Source organism: Sphaerodactylus townsendi, linkage group LG11 (genome assembly GCF_021028975.2).
Source record: "Sphaerodactylus townsendi isolate TG3544 linkage group LG11, MPM_Stown_v2.3, whole genome shotgun sequence".
Lineage (NCBI taxonomy): Eukaryota > Metazoa > Chordata > Lepidosauria > Squamata > Sphaerodactylidae > Sphaerodactylus > Sphaerodactylus townsendi.
Window position 1 is genome coordinate 16780785 of NC_059435.1, and position 20429 is coordinate 16801213.

Below are 20429 nucleotides of genomic sequence, written 5' to 3' on the forward strand. Positions count from 1 at the left end.
GAAGTACCTTAAAGTGATAGAGATTACAAATTTGGCATTTCAAAAAAGGAGCTTTGCTTCTTTTATTATGCTGGTCCCACAGAATTAAAGATAGGAGATGCAAAGTTCACCATTTCCTTCTTCAGGGTATTTCCCATTGACCTGGAGGCATGATTATGAAACCCTCTTTTTGGCATTGCCTCTACTTAGTGGGGTAATAATAATGTAATAATGAGAACCTAAGCAAATGTAAATAAATTGGGGGTTTTATTCAACAGAAAATCTCTTTGGTCCTAATAGCTCATTCATAAGTAAAAAGATATTTATTTCTAAAAATATTTCTTAAAGTCAAGTGCTAAAGCAAAAGGAAAAGAAACAGAAGATTTTTGGAAAAAATAAACAAAAAGAAGAAATGTGGGATTTCAAAAGAATAAAAATCACATTTCAAGGGTGCCTTTGGCAGTGGAATTTCATACAGTTAACAATGACAGAAAAAGACATTTCTTACTTTGCCCCAGCTAAAATATTTTCTCACAGAGAAGTATAAATCCCAGAAAAGCTAGAGCAATGTTCACAACAGCTGACATTGAAGAGGTAGGTGCAGTTTATGTGTTATTGCCCATAACTTGTATATCTCCCCCCACCCTGGAATGCTTGTCAGGAAATGCAAAAAAAAATATATCTCAAATGCAGGGCTGCTTTTCAAAGTCACCACGTTTCTAGGCAGAGGTTCATGAGCAGAAATTAATGTGGGACTCCTGTGTAGTTTGACTGTGACAACCCCCTCCCTGCCCCTTGTGGTGGTGATGCAACACACCCTGCCCCTTGTGGTGGTGATGCAACACACCAAACTGAAACACAATCTCACATGTTGTGTAAGTTAGTGCATCAAGCAGGAAAACTGCAGCTACTTGCAACACACGGGAGGGGTAGCTCCATCTACTAATAGCTCCCATTGAAAACAATGGGGAATGGGGGCACCTCCTTTGGGGGTCCACAACTTTGGACCCCCTGAACCAAACTTTACCAAACTTGCCTGATACCATCAGGAGAGTCTTCCGAGGGTACCCTGAAATTTTGGTGCTGCTAGCATAAAAACTGCGCCCCCTGCTGGCCGGCAAAGTAAAAACTCAAAAAAATTTAATGACCCGCATATAAGTCGAGGGGAGCTTTTTCAGCATTAAAAATGTGCTGAAAAATTCGACTTATACATGAGTATATACGGTACAACCATAATCACATTTTCCAGCCATTTATCTATGGTAGCATTTATAAGCAAACAGGTGTATAACTTTTAGCTTTTGCCCTGAAATCTTTTTTTTTAACCAATTGCCATTTTTATTTCTCAAATATTCTTTACTCTTAGGAGTTTGCAAGGAGGTTTACAATCTTAAACTATAAATCCCTAACAGCAGAAGCAGCAATCCTCTGTTGAAAGCTTCTAGCACCGTCACCTATTTGAGAGATCACATTTTGAGTTCCTGGAACACTTTCCAGGTCCACTGGCAAATGTTTTTTTAAATTCAATACTGAGATGCTGTCTTTTGTCAGCGTAAATGCCTGATAGCCATGGAACAGGTGTAGGTTGCCTCCAATATAGACCATGGAAACAGAGGCAAAGGGAATTGTTTTGCTCCTTGACAGTTTCTTTCTCTTTCTTCAGTGAGTACTGCATAAATGAGGCAAGGGAGATTAGGAGAGAGCAGAGCAGCCACTGTGTTCCTGTAACGGCCGCTGTCATTGTTCTTCCCCATAAAGGAAAAACAGTTCAGCAACAGCCCTAGAACTTCAGTGACTTCAAGCTGAGTCATCCCTATTAATACTAGCAATGGGGGGCATGGCAGGAGGCCATCTTCTCAAAAGGAAGTTGACCCCCCCCATACCTTAAAGGGGAAAAAACTATAACACGTCTACATAAAGGCGATGCATTTATAGAAATAACGTGTTTTCCAGTAATACAAATTCCACTTCATATACAAACTATAGTAATGGCAGCTCAGAAAACAAACGTACAGTGCAATGTCATTACTATCAGTCAATACTGTAACATCAGCAGAGCGGTCCAAAATATTTCAAGAGTCTGCAGTCATTTGTTTTGGAATCATTGGACTTCATGAAGAGTAATCCAAATGTAGAAAACTGTATGAAGAGAAGACTAGTGCCCCAGGCTTTTGTACCTTGGTCACTATTTCTTTTCAATGCTTCTGTTGTTACCAATTAAACTAAATAAATATTTCATGACTAAACCAGAGGTTTGCTTTTTGCCCTAGGAGTTATTGCCTCTTGGGAAACTGCAGCATGTCAGAGGCTGTGACCTCAGCATCTCCACCAAACCAGGGAGGAACTAAGCTCAGCCAAACCTGTGACTAATTCCATCCATGCTCACCTTAAGGGCATGAGGAAACCACGCATGGCCCTCTCAGGCTTAGTGGAGCCGTAATTATGTGAAGAACAAAGAGGCAGCCAAGTGTGGCAAGCCAGGGTGATACCTTGAGCTTTGGCCCAATTATGCAAAAGCTGTCGGAATGCCTCCTAGTCCAGATCCTAGTTGTCTCTGCCTTCTAACTTATCTCGGGAACAATTAGGGGAGGGCTCAAATAAAGCAGGCAGGGGTCCCGCCAGCCTTCGCTGATCCAGGGCCACAGATGCTGCCCTCAGGATGTGCTTTCAGTCACAGCCTTTTCAGGTGGAGCCCCACTTATCTGGGTCTGCAGGGGGGGGTTACACTCTCCAGGTGGTTTCACTTCCACTTCTAGGGAACCTCCCTTGGTTCAAAACAGCAGAACAATTTATTGCCTAGTCCGTGGTGGCGAACCTTTGGCACTCCAGATGTTATGGACTACAATTCCCATCAGCCCCTGCCAGCATGGCCAATTGGCCATGCTGGAAGGGGCTGATGGGAATTGTAGTCCATAACATCTGGAGTGCCAAAGGTTCGCCACCACGGCCCTAGAGAATACTTTCTCAGCTTTTCTGAACAATGTCTGAAGATTGCAGAGTTCTGGCTTCCTGGGAATCGTGGTCTCAGCACCGAGCACTCTGGGTCAAGCCTTTCTGTTCAACGGACCTGGAGAAATCCACCAATTCCACGCACAACTGAACCGCCTGGGCAGAATCCCCACATGAAGAATCTCTTTCTTTGTACCACAAAGTATCAAGTGAAGCTAATGCGTAGGGTCTGATTAACGCCCAAGAACGAGTTTTTCTTGAACCTCATGAGCTGGGTTAGTGTTGCCCAGGGGTATTGGCGAAAAAATATCTTGGCTCTCCTTTTTTTAAAAAAAGCCGCCGCCACCACCTCACACGGCTCCCGACAGTTTGTCATCTGGATGCCTTGATTGAAAAATACCTTTTTTCTCTCTGAAAAAATACACAGCCCCAAAAGTGCATAGTGGATGCTGATCAAGGCCTTTTGCATTCCCATAGAGGCTTGACCCTATATTTCTTGTCAGGGAAGACAGGAGCGAATGCAGGGATCTCTTGCTTGCTGGATGTCATCCCTTGGTACTAAACAGCACCTTCCATGTAGACAGAAGTAGGACTTCTTAAGCAAACTGTGTGAAATCAACACACATACTTGGAAGGGAAAGTGTGCCCCGCTGGTGCAGTTGTGACGGCTCCTTTATGGGTCCATAGTCTGTGCCAACCAGCATGGTCCCCTGTGTCCCAGTCCACTGGTGGGGAAAACAAAAGGTTCTCTCAGTGGTCATGCTGAGGCTTCGATGTAGTCACTTTTGGGCGGCGCTACCCTCAGGTATTCTGGATTCTCAGCAGCAGAGACTTTAGAGAGGCCATTTGCTTTGGTCTCCCTGGGCAAGAAGTCCTGCTGGTAATCCGGATTGTCCAGATTCATTTGGTAATTGGCAGTCTGCTCCCAGTAGGGGGAGCTGTCGAAAACGGTGTTAGCGAAAGGAGATACACTTGTGTTGAGATACTCCGGGTTGTCCAGGGCTGTGTTGTGGGAACTCTGATGGTTTGACCCTGTGTCAACTTTCAGATCAACAGTGGGGGAGAGGCTGTTGTACACCGGATTCTGCACCATGGAAGCAGATGGTTTTTTGGTCACGAGCTGGTTCAGGTATTCTGAAACAGTTTCAAGACAAGACAAGGAGGAAGGAAAGCATTAATATCACTGAAAACACAACTGGAAGTTTTGCAGTCGATCAAACAGAAAATTGATTTCAGCTGGCTGCTAGAGACGTAATCTAGTTGATTGCTGAACCATGACTGAGTAACGGGGTGAGGATCACAACTGTGCTGGGTGAGGATCACAATCGCCCTCCTGCCTTTGCTGAAGTCACACACAAGTCACAGAATTAAGAACACCATTAACCATGGTTTGGGTTAATCAGGAGGATCCTAATGTAATACGGAATCTCAGAACACTCTCTGGCATTGCTAGAACACACTGGAGGGGGAAAGGAGGGGAAATGCTGGGAGGGAGCCCAGGATTGAGATGAACGTCATAAAAACATGGCTCAGGTATCAGTGAAGGGTTGACAGATGATTCTGAAGGAAAACGAGGAGCTGTCCGCTAGCCCCACCGCCACCTTGTGAAGCCCACCAGGAAGGGCTTCAGCCCCTACCTGCATCATCACTATTCATTGTCAGCCATGGATCGCTTGCCACACCAATGCTGTTTCTAGGCTTATTAAATGTCCTTGGCACACCTGTAAGCAGTAGTGTCACCGTAAGGGGCATTCTTGTCAATAGGCTGTGAGATCTTATTGAAGAGGGAGGAGATAAACAATCTTCCTTGCAAGACAAGAGCTTCCCATTGACTTTGATCGGTGCCTCCAGTAAACGGGCTGAGTTGCCCAAGTGACCATGAGGTATTTCCAAGCATTGCAGGGTCATGAAAGGATTAATAAATTCATTGCTGCACATGTGTCCCATGCCCAGCACTGCTTTTTATTTCCTACTAACTAAAAGAAATGCTGCTGCAACTGTGTGCTTATTTATAGAGCAAAGCCTCTTTTTGCTGTGCCAATTTTGTTCTTGTGCATGAGTTATCTAGAAGGGGGGAAAGTGATGTGAATGGAAGGAACAGACAACTGCACCCATTCACAGCACATGCCTCAGTTTCAAAATAAACTACAGAAACTTTATGAGCAACCGGGAGATTGATGGAGAGCACCCAGATTAGCGGATCCACAGAAGATGTCGAAAATGGGGCAAGCGACATCTGCCCACTCTTATGGGACCTCAGGAAAGAAACTGATTGGCTCACTTGGAAAATTGGAGGCCAGAAACCCACCAGGAGGGTGAGAATTAGAATCAGAACCTGAGAAGCAAAAGACAATTACAAAATTAAGAGATGAATTCTACCTTTACTAATACATTGAAAACAGCAGGATGCCTCCATTCAGAGAGAGAAGAGGAAGAAGAACAAGAATTACAACCACAACAAAGAGAAGAAACTTGCTTTCCTGATGACAACAAAGGAGAAATCTCCTTTGCTCATCTTCTCCCAAAAAAGAGCAAGGGAGGGAGGGAAGAAAGGAAAAGAGGCTGAAGGAAGGAAGGAAGGAAGGAAGGAAGGAAGGAAGGAAGGAAGGAAGGAAGGAAGGAAGGAAGGAAGGAAGGAAGGAAGGAAGGAAGGAAGGAAGGAAGGAAGGAAGGAAGGAAGGAAGGAAGGAAGGAAGGAAGGAAGGAAGGAAGGAAGGAAAAGAGGCTGGGGGAGATGGACTAAAAAAGCTGGCTGGATCCATCATGTTATTAACCTGGACCCCACGTGGTGGCACACATCATTTTAATCTTTTGATGAAGAAGTCTGTTACTCTTCCCATTTACTGACAGCCAGTAGAAGGAAAGCATGGATCGGTTTGGGGATTCTGCAGAAGGCAGATGGAGAAAGAGTTTCACGATTGCCCAGCTCAAAACTGCACCAGCTCTTTTGCGGAGAACCTCCCCAGATGCAGGTGGCAAAGTGGGTAGGGCTGCTGCTCCTAAGACTACACTTGCTTGTCAAGAGAACGGGCAAAGGTGCAAAAGACTTTTTATGTGCAGGTGTTTTCTCACCTGGAGCGGGCAGGAAGCTGTCATCCAAGCTGTCATCCAGGTGAACCCTGGTTGGGTCTGAACTGTATCTCTGGATGAAACTGTCTTCTCTCATTGGGTGACCCTGCTAGTTAAGAGAAACAGAAAAATATTACGTAATTATGGAGAGCAAGCCATGGCCACTCTGATTCAAAAGACCAATTAGATGGCCTCAGGGACGTAGGTATAGATTTTTAATGGGGGGGGGGGTTCGGGGGGGGGCAAAGCCACAACTGCCCCTGGGGCATGGCCACGCCTCCCCGCCCCCAGACTAGCGCTTATAAAAGCAGCTCTCCGAAGCCGGGGACAGCAGACTCCCCCGCCCTTCCCTTCCCTCCCCTGCCCCCCACCAGCTGGGCACCCAGCCAGCAGCTGGCAGTTCCTTCAGCCCTCCCCTCTAGGCAGAGGCATAGAGGGAAAATGGAGCCCGGTGCAAAATCTGAGTTTTGCTTCCCGTCCCCTCCCGCTCCCCGGGCAGCTGCTGTGATGCTGGAATCCACCCCCAAACAGCATCACTTTCAACGGTGTTTAAACTAGAGAGCCCAAATTCTCCTTTTAAATCCACCTTAAAGGGAGAATCTGGGGTCCCCAGTTAAACAACATTGAAAGTGATGCTGTTTTGGGGTGGATTATTCCCCACCGTGAAACAGCCTCACTTTCAATGTGGCGTAGTGGTTAAGAGCTGGTGCATTCTAATCTGGAGGAACTGGGTTTGATTCCCTGCTCTGCCGCTCGAGCTGTGGAGGCTTATCTGGGGAATTCAGATTAGCCTGTGCACTCCCACACATGCCAGCTTGATCTAGTCACAGCTTTTCAGAGCTCTCTCAGCCCCACCCACCTCACGGTGTTTGTTGTGAGGGGGGAAGGTCAAGGAGATTGTAAGATCCTTTGAGAGAAAGGGAGGATATAAATCCAAACTCTTCTTCTTCTTCTAAACTGAGGACCTCACATTCTCCCTTTAAATCCATGCCGAAGTGGGTGGATTTAAAAGGAGAATCTGGGGAAATTTTTTGGGGTGCCTGCTGTCAAGGGTGCAATTGTTAAGCTAGCAGCACCAAACTTTCAGGGTATCTTTAGGAGACTCTCCTAATGATACCACCCAGGTTTGGTTCAGGGGGTCCACAGTTATGGACCTTCAAAGGTGTAGCCCCATCTCCTATTACCTCCGATTGGAAACAATGGGGGATAGGGCACCCCCTTTGGGAGACCATAGCTTTGGGCCCCCTAGACCAAACTTCACAAAACCTGGGTGGTGGAGTCAGGTGGAAAAGGACCCCCCCCCTTTGGATGATAGCCTGCATGTTCAAGAGGCTTGTGTGAAGTTTGCAACTGTCCAAAGTTATGGACCCTCAAAGGTGTAGCCCCCATCTTCTATTAGCTCCCATTGGAAACAATGGAGGATGGGGGCACCCCCTTTGGGAGTCCATAACTTTGGACCCCTAAACCAAACCTCACCAGACCTGGGTAGTATCATCAGGAGAGTCCCCCAAACAATCCCTGAAAGTTTGGTGCTGCTAGCCTAAAAAATGCGCCCCCTGCAGGCCAAAAACAAAAAAACACTAAAAATGTTTTAAAAACCCACAAACAGGTGGGCGGAGCTTCGGACATGAAGGGGGGGTTGAACCCGAGAACCCCCCCTTACCTACGTCCTTGGATGGCCTGCAGGCTATTTGTTTTTTAAGCTCCCACTAATGGCAAAAATGAACCTTGCCAGTTTCCGTTAGTTGCATTGCCCGCTCTTACCCCATTTCTATCAATGCAGGTGATCGCTGTGGAATTATTGCTGGTAGTACTCTAAAACCCAAGAGGAGAGTGTTTAGTTATTTCTTGTTTTAACAGAAGAAAAAGATCAGATTACTTAAGTGCACTGGATGCTACAAATTTTTGGAAATACAATGGAGTCCAGAAACATCTTCATACTTTTATTACTTCATGTTTTATTTATTTATTTTCTTCCATAATCCAACTCCATTGATTTTGCTGCACCTGATTTACACAGCTCCCCCCCTCCCCCACATTTTACCCCAATAGATTTGGGGGGGAAAACTGTACCAGCGAATTTAAGAGTGGTGTCCGGGAATTTGATGGACTGCTGAAAAATCCCTGGTGTGGAATGAGGTATTCGTCTGCATCCACAATGTCCTCCATATCCTCTTCGTCCATTATGGTACGGTAAATTTTCGACTCTGTTGGGCTTGGTAAATGCATTCTTTCATCGCCCTGTCCAATGGAAGTCAAAATGAGAATTTGGCATTTCAAGCTGCACCATCACCATGCAATGAGTCTGAGGTTATCCTCAAGAATAAGTCCTATAGCTTGAGCTTTAAATATAGATTCAGGTCAGGAATGCCTGACGCCTGCCTTCTGAGAGGTAGCTGATGCTCCAGGCCAGAGTACAGGGTCAGAAATGTACTCAGCCCAAGATGAATGTTCACAAACCTTTCAGAATCTTTCTATTTTCCTGGAAATCCCTCGGACGATTAGCTTGAGTTCAGATCTCCATCAACATTCCACTTTAGGTTAAAGGTGGTTTCAACTCTAGCTAAGAATGAATTTTGCTACACAATTCATTAAGGCTCTGATAGCGGCAGTAACATACAGCCAGGTGGGACTGTAGCATAACTACAGAACTCAAGGAGAAAGGAAACTCTGAAGGATTGAGTATATTTCCCTTCTCCTATGATGTAAGTGTGCACAAAATGTTTACTGCATATTTATAACAAATTAGTAGGATTACCAGGAATCAGATGAAACTGATATTTGAGCCAAAACTGACTTGGGACAAAGGTAGCCATCCCTGATCAACTGTTCGGACAGGCTTTGTGGTTACATCCATGTAACTGGATTATGAAAGGTGTTTTAGCTTGATACTGGACACATCTGCATTAGTAGTTTTAGACATTAAAAGTTTGTTGTCATGACTGTGATGACACTGAATATAGAGGATGCCTTCATTCAGAGAGGACTGGTGAAAAGGCTTTCTGGTCCCTAGATGGGTAAGGCTAGCCTGTTAGCCCAGGTACACCCCCAAGTCATTAATTGGCTGGGTGGTTCCGGGAACACTTACTTTACTAATGCAGCCAGAAATACTGGGGGAACTGAACTCAGAAGTGATGCCACAAGTGATAAACACAAACAGGTGTGCGGCGTGAAACTTATAACCCAGGAAATAGCGCAGCACACCGGCTGGCTGGTAGTGAAAACATCAACAATTATAGTCAAATAAATAGTCTACTATAGTCTCAAAACTCAAATGTATCTTATTGACATAAGTTCTTAAACTGTAATACAATTTCACATAACAATGTGCTGAAATGCATCACAAATCCTAAACATAAAGAGGTATGGTTCATAAGAAGCTAAATTCCTTATTCAGTGCTATATATCTGAAACAGCAGAAAGCAAACCGCAAAAGTCCATAACAGAGTGCGGTGCCAGCAATATCTTGCCAAAGAGTTCGAGTGCTGCTCCGCTGTTGCAAAAGTCAAGCGTCACTGTCTGTAGGCTGCTCTGCTTCAGTGAATAATTCAATAGTTCAATTCATTCAAACGCAATCGCGTATTTGCGTTTTCAATCGTCCATCTTCTTCAGGAACATGTTAGTTTAATACAACTTCCAGGTGACAGCCTAGGAAGCCCTGAAATCTCTATGGCAAAGACTATAGAGATTCCCAGATGCAATTTCCCCATTTTTTCTCCTGCAGCATTGGTGGGCAAGTGAAGCCAAAGTTGCGTGGCTGGTTGGGTGGCATTTGTGCTGGGGCAGTGGGTGCCCTGGGGCAGGCCACCCCTATAAATACTATTTTGTAAACTATATTTCTAGGATACAGAATGCACTACAAAAACATATTTTCTAACCATTTCAACCTATTGCTCTCCTTGGGGAAAAAAGTCAAATTATTAATAAGCAGTACCTGTATGACCAGATAGCGCTGGGGATCTCGGGCCATTTTGGAGAATTCTGCCATCAGTTCCCGAAATTTGGGGCGACTCTCCGCATCGATCATCCAGCCTGAAGTGGCAACAAAGGAAATATGTGTAGTATTATATTTTTGGAAGTTGTATAGTTTATTTTAATCTGTTCTATTTACTGATGTTTAACTAGTATTACTGGATTGACTCTTGCAGCCGTTATAGTTTAGTGTGAAGTAGTTTTAGTCCTATCAGAATAGTGTTAATGTATTAATACACTGTTGAACATACTGTTTTAAATGTATTGATTTATTGTAAATGTATTGACTGTTCATGTGTTGATTTCTCACATGCTAACATATTGTTATTTTATTGTTAATATATTGGTTTTATTGATGTATTGCTATGCTAGGGATTTCATATTGATGTACGAATGTATTGTTCTAATGCTGCTGTTGCTGTTTAAGTCACCATTTGAGTATTTTGATCCTTGATTTTAGTTCTTAATTTGTTATTATTGTTTATTCTATTATAATGTCTATTATTTTATTATTGTTGTTAGCCGCTCTGAGCCCTTCAGGGATAGGGCGGGGTATAAATTATAATTGAAATGAAAAATATGAAAAATAAATGGAATGAGCCAGCTTGTCTGTGTCTAAGCACATCTAGCAGAAACAAGCAAACCTGCTAGCATGACCATAAAGTGCAAAAATAATTTAAAACTCTGGTATAAAATGGTGACCGCTAAACATTCTATTAAAATGATACCTAGAATTAAATTATAAAGCCAAGTGTCTGGGCTGAGGTTTGGCAGGGCTTTGGATGCGCCATGTGGAAATGTGAAGAAGAACTGAAATATTAGACAGATATACCCCTTGGTTTTCAGTGTGACTTGGGAGATCTGTCAATGTCATCCCCCCCAAAATGGGAGGTCGACTGTGATTGGTGGAGAATGCTATAACATTAACAGTGTGAAGGTGTATATAGCATGTAATATTGACAATCTAGCTATAAAAAATCAGTATCTAAAAATAGGTAAAACAGTGAAAATCCTATTGCCTGCCTACACAAGTTTAGATCAGAGTCAGTGATATCTTAGGTCTACCAATCTACAGAACAATGGATTTTGAAATGGACAGCATTTATTAAGTATGAAGTTTGAATATATTAACACTGAATGGGCAGGAAAAATGAGCGTTCCTTCTACTTCTTCTTCAGGTTAAGATAATCAGTACAAGATTCAATAGGTCACCAAATATCCTGTGTGGGTCAGCATTGAAATATAAAACTGGAATCTAATGGCACTTCAGAGTCTAACAAAATTTATTCCAACATATCTGAAGAAGGGAGCTTTGATTCTGAAAAGTTTATAGCCCAAAAATCTTGCTAAGTCCCAAAGATACTGCTGGACCTGACTCCACCTCTGACGTAAGTTTTCATGAATCAAAGCTTATTTCATCAGATGAATTAAGAGACAGGGTGAGAAATCTTAATTTTGCCGTTTGTGTTTTTTAAATAAACAATCTTCATTAGTTTTGTCTCAAATAAACGAATTATTACACATCGTATCATTAACTCATGTATACAAAGCAAAAAAGGAAAAAGCAATGCAAATCATTCTTCCCAACACTTCACCAATTCTATGGTAGAAAAAACCCTTTTAAATTTCATAGAAAGAACTTCCCGCTAGAACATAAGGTTTACATTTTCAACTCCTTTACATCTACGTTACGAAATCATGTAATTATGTAACCCCCCCCGATCATTTAATTCCTTCTTTAATACTATTTACCTATCACACGTGTGTCACTCTTAATAAGCAAAGCCCCATTCCTCCTTCTTCTAGTGTTGACGGCTGCCTGACAGGTACTGAAATTCTTTTCTGCTTTTAACATAATTCACCAGCAGATCCCAATCTTCTAAGAACCTTTCCCAATTTTTCTGTTTCATTAACGTAGACAGTTGATTTATTGCTGCATATTCAGTCAATTTAATTTATCCAGTTTTCTGTTGTTTGGATTTGTTTTTATTTTTTGTTAACTACCCCAAGTCATTGGGAAATGCCAGGGTAGAAAACTGTTACTTAAAAAACACAAAAAACCAATTGCTGCAGAATTGAGATCACAATCCATCACAATACGCATCAAAATATGAACCAATATAAGGCATTCTTCTGCTGATTGAGTAGTATTAGAGCAGATTGAGAATGGGCTCCACGTTGCTCTATTAGCATGTAGATCAGCCCAAAATTAGACTAGAGATAAGGCATGGCTGGAGATGAAGGATATTCTGCATAGAAAAAAGTCAGCCTATCTTGGCAATGTAAAATAATACTGTGTGTTAAATAACACTACGTTAAATAATACATCTTAGCAGTTTGTCTAAAATAATTTAGATTTCTTAATGTTCAATCTTGCAGGTTGTAACCCTGCTTAACATCACTTATTAAGCAATGCAGGGGGCTCCAAAACCAGTGTGAAATGTATTCATTGTCTCCACAGCAAATGATCTAAAATTCTGAATGAAGTATTTTAGTGCCACCTGGTGGATGGTTTGTCAATACCTTTTCAGAATATTTTTTTCAACAATCCAGTGGTACCTCTCCAGTAAGTGGGCTCTCGTTCAGAGAAGTTCACATTGAAATAAATAAATATTATTTGTTTTTAAAGGGGGGGGGGGGTTGCTATGACAGACTAAGAGCCCAGAAAGGAGGGGCAAAACGACTTGTGGGAGTGACGGAGGGCCATGCCAGTGTGTTTGTCCCCCCCCCCCCTCGCCATCAGCATAAGAGACACCTACACTATCATATGGGCACAGCACAGCATCCCAACACCCAAACCCGGAAATGCCAGCTGCCTGGGAGTTATGCTGGCACAGCAGTGTGTGTGTGTGCTGGGGGCATTTCCGCGGGTGGAGCTGACTTAAAACTTCCAGGGTTTCAGCCCCGGGAACACCCTCCTCTGCAGCTGCAGACTTTTGCTAATGGAAAGAAGAAAGTCCTTTTGGGGGGGGGCAACAGAAGCGTTTTTCAATTTCCCTGCTTCCCGAAGCCCCTTTGGAGGTGGTGCCCCCCACACCCAGATTTGGCTGTAATACTGCTACATGTTTGAAGTCATGTTTTAATAATTCTTGAATGAAGGTCTTGTAAAAGTCACCAAGTGCAAATAAAGGTCTGGTAAAAGTGACCAAGTGCAGACACCAACAACAAGCATGTGTGAAGTCCTGTTCTTTGCCACCCCCCACCCCATCCCACCCTCCCCTCATGCTATGCTATCCTCTCCTCTCTGGGCTACAGTGTTAAATTCACACAGAAGAACCGTGCTAACAGGCATAGGTCATTAACTTACATTTGACCATAATCATATAGACATCGATGGTACAAATGGGAGGCTGAGGGAGGCGCTCTCCTTTCTCCAGGACAGAGGAAATTTCACTGGCTGGGATCCCATCATAGGGTTTTGATCCGAAGGTCATCAGTTCCCACACTGTGACACCTGAAAGACCATTGAAGAGAGAACTTTAAAGACATCAGATCCTCTGAAGATGCCAGCCACAGATGCAGGCGAAACGTCAGGAGAGAATGCTGCTAAAACACGGCCATACAGCCCGGAAACCACACAGCACCCCAGTTTAAAGACATCCTTCAAATTGGAAGGCAGGATACCCCTAGAACACAAAGGAATGGGCCTGATCAGCCAAGGAGCAACTGCCTTTAGAGAACACCAGAGTTATTCATCTTAGTTAGGGTTCTCTTAAAGGGCCATTCGTACTCGTTTGCAAACAGGTCACAAATGAAAACTAAGTTGTTTGTTATGGATGCACCTAATTGGGGCTATTAAATTGAAGCTATTAAACAGTTGAAGCTATTAAACAGATCGCCCACTTGAAGCTATTAAACAGATCGCCCACTTGTAGCTCAGCATAACAGATCGCGCACTTGTAGTCTAAGAAATTTTTAAAAAATCAAAACAGCAATGCGAGTTTGTAATTTTAATTAATCCCTATTAAAGGGTAAGCAAGGAACTGAAATGCCTACTGAACTGTGATAATTTTGTAAGAAGAGCTTGGATTGATACCCCACCTTTCTCTCCTGTAGGGAGACTCAAGGCAGCTTACCAACTCCGTTCCCTTCTTCTCCCCTTAACAGACACCTTGTGAGGTAGCTGGGGCAGAGAGAGTTCTGAGAGAACTGTGACTGGCCCAAAGTCACTCAGCAGGCTTCATGTGCAGGAGTGCGAAAACAACCCCAGTTCACCAGATAAGAGTTGACCACTCATGTGGAGGAGCAGGGAATTGAACCCGGTTCTCCGGATTAGAGTCCGCCGCTCTTAACCACTACATTACAACCTTGCAACATTTCAGAGCTGCAGACAAGCCCTCCTTCTTCTTGCTATTCTGTGATCCTTGCATGTCCCCCCCCCCCCCAAGTGTTGGCCTTCATCTGTTGTAGACCACAGTCCCTTCAGAGGATTGTTTAGGGAATGAATTTCCCTATGTCTGTAGTAGATGCAGTTTACTGACCTGCTTCAAATCACAAAATAAATCCTGTGCTGAAAGGAATGAACAAAGCAGACAGGCCAAAAGGACCACACTAAACAGAATTACACCAGTGAAGTCAATGGCCTCAGAAGGGTGTAACTCAGTTTAGAATAGATCAAAACGATCTATTTTAGATTTAGAAATTTAGATTTAGAAAGCTGCAGCTTACCAACTTCAGAAACCTTTCTATATACCCACAAAGACATGGCTTTGGAGGAAATGTCTGAAGGTTCCTTAGATGACATGCACAAAGCTCTAGAATCCTTAGCTGTAAACTGGCTGCTGCTACATCTGCTGGAGAAGTGCTTGCAGATCAGCCATTTCTGTACTTAGTGGTATTTTATTTAACAGTGATGGCCCAGCTAGATGTTCCATCAAATACCTCTTTTCCACTCAGAGCAAAATTGATCAGAGGAATAAGTCCTTTCTGTCGGAATTCAGTGGGAAGCTTCCAGGAGCCAAGATACTTCTGTTGAGGGATGGGGCTGTCAGGATGGAAAAAGTCTTCCAACTTCCAAGCTCAGCATAACAATTGATAAGGGCTAAGAACAGAAACAATATGTGCCTGGGCTGTTCTAGTGTCCCCTCTCCGTCTTCCAAGTCTTCCAGCACTGCTGTGCCTTTAGTTGTATTGAACAAGATTCACATGCATGTTCCCACCAGTTTGGACAGATGGAGGTAGACCTAGCTCTTACTGAGGTGGGACACTGAGGTGAGGCTCAAATGCCTGAAATGCTCTCAAATAAGTTACAGAGATAAGCAGATTCCCACAGGTCTGTTGTTACGGCTCCGTGGTTTCACGGTGCTTTCTATTTCACTTCACTTATCTTTTGGCAAGAAAACAGGAATATCAGAATGGCGCTAATGCATTCTTTTGTCTGTGCTTCTACACTTCCATTTGGGGGTGGGAGTGGGTTTGCAGCTGCTTGGAGAAACACCTTTAAAATGAGTTTTCCCAAAGTACCCCACCATTTCCCCTCCTATGTTTTGTGCTTTGCTTTTAAGCACTAGCAACAGCAAACTAATTCTAAAATACAGGCTGTGCTTCCGCAAAATAAATGTGTTCCTTCCTTTGTCTCCCTCACTCAATTTCTGTGCAAATCCCAAACTCAGTATATTATAATAGCAAACTTCCTTCCTGTTTGAGTCTGGAAATACAGACCTGGAAGAACATCTGATTATGTGAGGTCCTCGCTTGCAGTCTGAAACCACAGAGCACAAATACTGGTAGAACTAAGCCTGGTCTTGTCCTAGACCACCCTTCTTTGATCGGATTGTTTAGGAAATAAAGCATGGAATTATAACACACAAACAATCCAAGAAAATCCAGAGTAGCTCCTCTTCCACCCCAAGAAAACATAGTTTTGCATGGTGTGTTTAATGCTGTGTGTATTATTTATAATTGCAAACTTCAGTCACTCGGCTACTCATGATACTGTTATAAACATCATTCTAAAAAGAATGGGCTCTGTATTGTCGAAGGTTTTCACGGCTGGAATCACTGGGGTGCTGTGTGGTTTCCGGTCTGTATGGCCGTGTTCTAGCAGCATTCTCTCCTGACGTTTCGCCTGCATCTGTGGCTGGCATCTGGCATGATCCTCTGAAGATGCCAGCCACAGACACAGGCGAAACGTCAGGAGAGAATGCTGCTAGAACACGGCCATACAGACCGGAAACCACACAGCACCCCAGACTGGGCTCTTCTGGAAAGATGAAAGAAACAGTAAGAAATGAGCCTTTTGGAATAGGACAGGGTAAAAATATGAAAAATAAATGAAAAATAAATAAATCATAGCTAACACTTCCCTGTTTTGAACTGCCAATCAGAAGCAGCAGAATACTGTCAAAGGCTTTCACGGCCAGGATCACTGGGGTGTTGTGCCAGCCACAGATTCAGGCGAAGAAAATGCTAATAGAACACAGTCATACAGCTCGGAAACCACACAGCACCCTAGCAAAACATTGCTTTCAAGCTTACCGTAACTCCAAACATCACTTTGGTGGGTATAAATGCGATGCAGAATAGACTCCAAGGCCATCCATTTAATAGGAACCTAGGAACAGTAGCAACAAGGTTATTAAAATCTAATAACAAATTGGTTAGAACTGAGAAATATTTGGAAGCAGATATTTTGCAAGCCTGTTGGTTTGCAGCATTTCTCTGTTCTGGTATTTGAGGGTGCGTGTGTGTGGAAATCTTTGAAGTATCGAGGATATCAGGAGAAGAGAATGCAGCATGAGGCTGTGAAGAACTGAAGCACTGATTCAACACAGAACTAAAAAAAAGGGCGGGGGGAATCACAAAATGGCAGGCAGGAATCATTTCAAGGGGGTGGGTGCAAACAAAAGGGAGGGATTGAAAATGTTTAATAAACATTTTAGGAAATGTCTGCCAAAAGGGCCAGAGTTGGCTAAAGAGCTCAGAACTGATCAGTGAGTTCCTGGTATTCTGTCACCTTCAACAGGAACAAGGCCCACGACGGTCACTTCTAACATGGCAATTTAGTTCGGCCAAGCCAGAGTAAAAATATCTGTGCTCTCGCTTACTTTTCCTCCTTCCGCGTGATACTCCTTTTCCTCAGCACCCAGCAGTCTGGCTAATCCAAAGTCGGTGATCTTGACATGTTGGGGTGTCTTAACAAGGACATTCCGGGCCGCCAGATCACGGTGCACCAATCGGCGCTCCTCCAGATAATTCATTCCCTGCAGCAGGCATACAATGTTCAGTTAGGAAAAACCTACTTCATTACCCCGATATCAGACACATACTGAAAAGAACTTGGACGAAAAACAACTCAACCTTCACTTTATTTAAAGGGCCCACTGCAGAACTGCTGCAGTTTCATCACTAGTGGAAAATGATTTCATGTGAAGAGCATCTAGTTTCACAGTTTCAATCCACGCTGCTGCAAAGAGCACAGGGTTGCCTCAGTGCGCAATAGTTCAGCTTAGAGCCACGCTTTGCTAATTTTTAAAGTCTCTTCTTCCTTATTGAAGTTGTCCTGGTGTTTGTGAATTTCAATGGCCTCCCTGTGTAGTCTGACATAGTAAGCTTCTGAATTGTCCAGAATTTCAGTGTTCTCTAATAGAACGATGCATCAGTGGGGAATTTTATATCTCCTTGGGGTCTACCCTCACTCTTCCTCTATTAACCTTGGACCACTATCGTAACGTCTACCAACGATATTCAGATTAACTTTGAAAACATGCTAGGGGTTTTGAATGTTGCCAATTAGCCCAGCAAACTGGCAGAAACTCTTTATAAAAGCTGCTTTCATTAAATAAATGGAACTTTAATGAGCTATTATTTTCAAGGGTGGCGTCACCATCAGCAACAAAACCCTATTAACACCACCCTCATTTATCAAGGCCTTGCACATAATGAGTTTGTCCAGTTCGACAATTTCTCCTCCAAGTAAACATACCTAAGAACACAGGGCATTTGGAAATACTGCCATTTAATTTAAATTTGGAAACACAGAATTACTTGTTAATAATGAAATATTTATGCATCTAGCTAGGTTCCAAACACACAAGAGGGAAACGAGTAAGCAACTATTTTTATTCAGCAGCTCTCCCAGTTGGTCATATCTTTTGTAGAATTTTAGAAGCTAAACAGTTTGTGATGAATCTCTCACAGTACTCTAAACCTCCATCTAATTTTTCTAGTTATGAAATTTATGGTCTATCTCTTGAGTGCTGAGAAACATGCTGCATTTCAGATAACAAAAGATAAAGTCCTTCAGAAAGAAGAAAAATTACGTTTTCAGGTGCCTAAGAAGCAAATTAAAAAATGAACTTTGTAGAAAGGTATCTTTGGGAACAGGCTTCCTGTCTATGAGATTTGCTCTCGTTTCTAGATAAGAGCGAAGGGTTTTTGTACAACACAATGAACTGTGAGGCTCTCTTCTCTTACTGAAGAGCAGGGGTCTTCAAACTATGGCCCTCCAGATGTTCATAGACTACAATTCCCATGAGCCCTACCACTTGGCCATGCTGGCAGGGGCTGATGGGAATTGTAGTCCATGAACATCTGGAGGGCTATAGTTTGAAGACCCCTGCTCAAGAGGATGTCTGACTCACCCAACCCTGCAAGATAGCAGTACCTCACACACTTCAAAATTTGAAGGAATTTCAGAATCGGTGGGCATTGCAACATGGACGGTCCAGAAAAAGTCCCGGTGTTTTTGTGGGTTTGCTTTTGTGTACCGAAACGAGAAACCCCGGTTGCAGGCCAGTCCACGTAGACAAATCTAATGGCGTCAGCGATGCAATACACGTCATTGTCAAACTAAGCACATTTCACTATTCATTCACCTTGGCAATCTGCACACACCAGTTGAGAAGGTACTGGGAACCAATGTTGTCCTTGTTTTCTCGGACATAGTCAAGAATGCAACCGTAAGGCATAAGCTGAGTAATGAGCTGGACGGTGGATGTCAGGCAAATGCCCAACAAACGGCACACGTGGGGGTTGTCAACGCTTGCCATCACATACGCTTCCTGGGGCGGGAGGGAAGAGAACAGCGAGAATGAAACCCATCCTTTGAAATGTTAACAATGCCAAGAGTTTAAGAAAAGCAAGAAAACAGGGGTCATGTTAACAGTGGGTGCATTTTAGAATAGTTCCATACACTTCACAGAATGAAATGGCGGAACTGTTACATTTACCACTTCATACTATTTTTAATTCACTGAGACCCCTTCCGCACAGGCAGCAACGGGTTCATGGAACCCGTTTCTGATGCCCTGCTGCCATTTGCACGGCAGCTGCAGGAGCCAGTCTGGATTATTGGGATCCCAGAAGCAGAAGGCAGGACGGTTTGCACGGGAACACTGTGACCCACGGAGCTGAGATTCCCCCCACCCGAGAATCCACCCCCTAGAATCTCCCCACTCAAGAATCCACCCCTACCTACCTGCATGTCATGGCAGTTGCCTATTAGAGTATCCCCTCTAATGGCGGCGGCTGAGAAAATCCACCTTAACGGTGGAGGGAAGGAGGAGTGGAAAGTGAACACTCCTGCTTGCCATAGTTTGCACAGGCAAGCAAGAACCATTTGCAACCCGAGTTTAAGGAAAAAAATTGCAAAATTAGCGATTTTCATTAAACCCAGGTTCTGGCCACTAAAACAGGTTCGCAACATTTGGGGGGTGGGTTCTGTGGGAACTCCCCCGCCCCGATGCTTTCAAAAAGTGCCTCAACTCATTTTAATTGTCCCGTACAGAATGGGTCCGAGTGATCTAGAATATTTACACCCCCATTTCTCTTGTAAGCATCTAAGGTCCCAAGGGGAAAAACCACAATATACCAAATTACAAAACAATTTGATAAATAAACATTAACACAACAAATTTATTTTAAAAATAGAAACCAATCTGAAACGGCTTGTAGCCTCCTCAAGCGGGAAATTATTATTTCTAATTTTCCTGGATCTTTTGGAATGCTTGCTTAAGCTGGTATTTTGTACATAATGACCTAAGCAAACTTTTCTCAAACTGCAGTACAAGAGAGGGGGCGGGACAGCAAGGATACTCCAGGGACCTGTGTCCTTTGCAATGACAGAGGGCAAGCCTTTCATATGGAACCCCCTTACTCTTCAATGAATGGGGATGGGGCTGGAATTGGTTTCCCTCTCTTTCAAAGGGGAAAGTCTAGAAAAGCTTCCAGATCTCTTCAAAGCACTATGACCTAGAACAGTGTTTCCCAACCTTTTCGAGGTCAGGGTACCCTTGACCTCACTCTTCATATCTCACGGTCCCCTGCCGCCACCCCCACCTTCCCCTCCCATTGCTCCTGCTTGCCACACCCCCCACCTTCCCCTCCCAGGGTGAAGGGAAGCACTGGGGGGGAGGTGGTTGCTGACCTTGCGGCAGGCCCTGCCCCATGGGCCAGCTCCATGTCCTTGTTGGCACCGGTGGGAGACACCACAAAAATGAGGGGGGGCGGTAGTGTTTCTG

At 43.7% G+C, this 20429-nt stretch overlaps 1 protein-coding gene across 3 annotated transcripts in view; it reads right to left on the reverse strand.

Annotated features, from left to right (window-relative positions):
- Nucleotides 1-1894: 1894 nt before the first annotated feature.
- EGFR (epidermal growth factor receptor) overlaps nt 1895-20429 on the reverse strand; it is a 202114-nt gene continuing 183579 nt past the window's right edge. Inside the window, exons 20-28 of one of the 3 annotated variants that reach the window (XM_048510582.1) lie at nt 18786-18971; nt 17016-17171; nt 16447-16522; nt 13277-13423; nt 9932-10029; nt 8071-8238; nt 7762-7812; nt 6001-6103; nt 1895-4062 (exon numbers count right to left, since the gene is read on the reverse strand). In XM_048510582.1, the coding sequence (XP_048366539.1) occupies nt 3686-4062; nt 6001-6103; nt 7762-7812; nt 8071-8238; nt 9932-10029; nt 13277-13423; nt 16447-16522; nt 17016-17171; nt 18786-18971 (1362 nt within the window). In that variant the 3' untranslated portion in view covers nt 1895-3685. Of the gene's footprint in view, nt 4063-6000; nt 6107-7761; nt 7813-8070; nt 8239-9931; nt 10030-13276; nt 13424-16446; nt 16523-17015; nt 17172-18785; nt 18972-20429 lie in introns of all 3 variants that reach the window. The other 2 variants (XM_048510581.1, XM_048510583.1) reach the window with 2 other exon arrangements.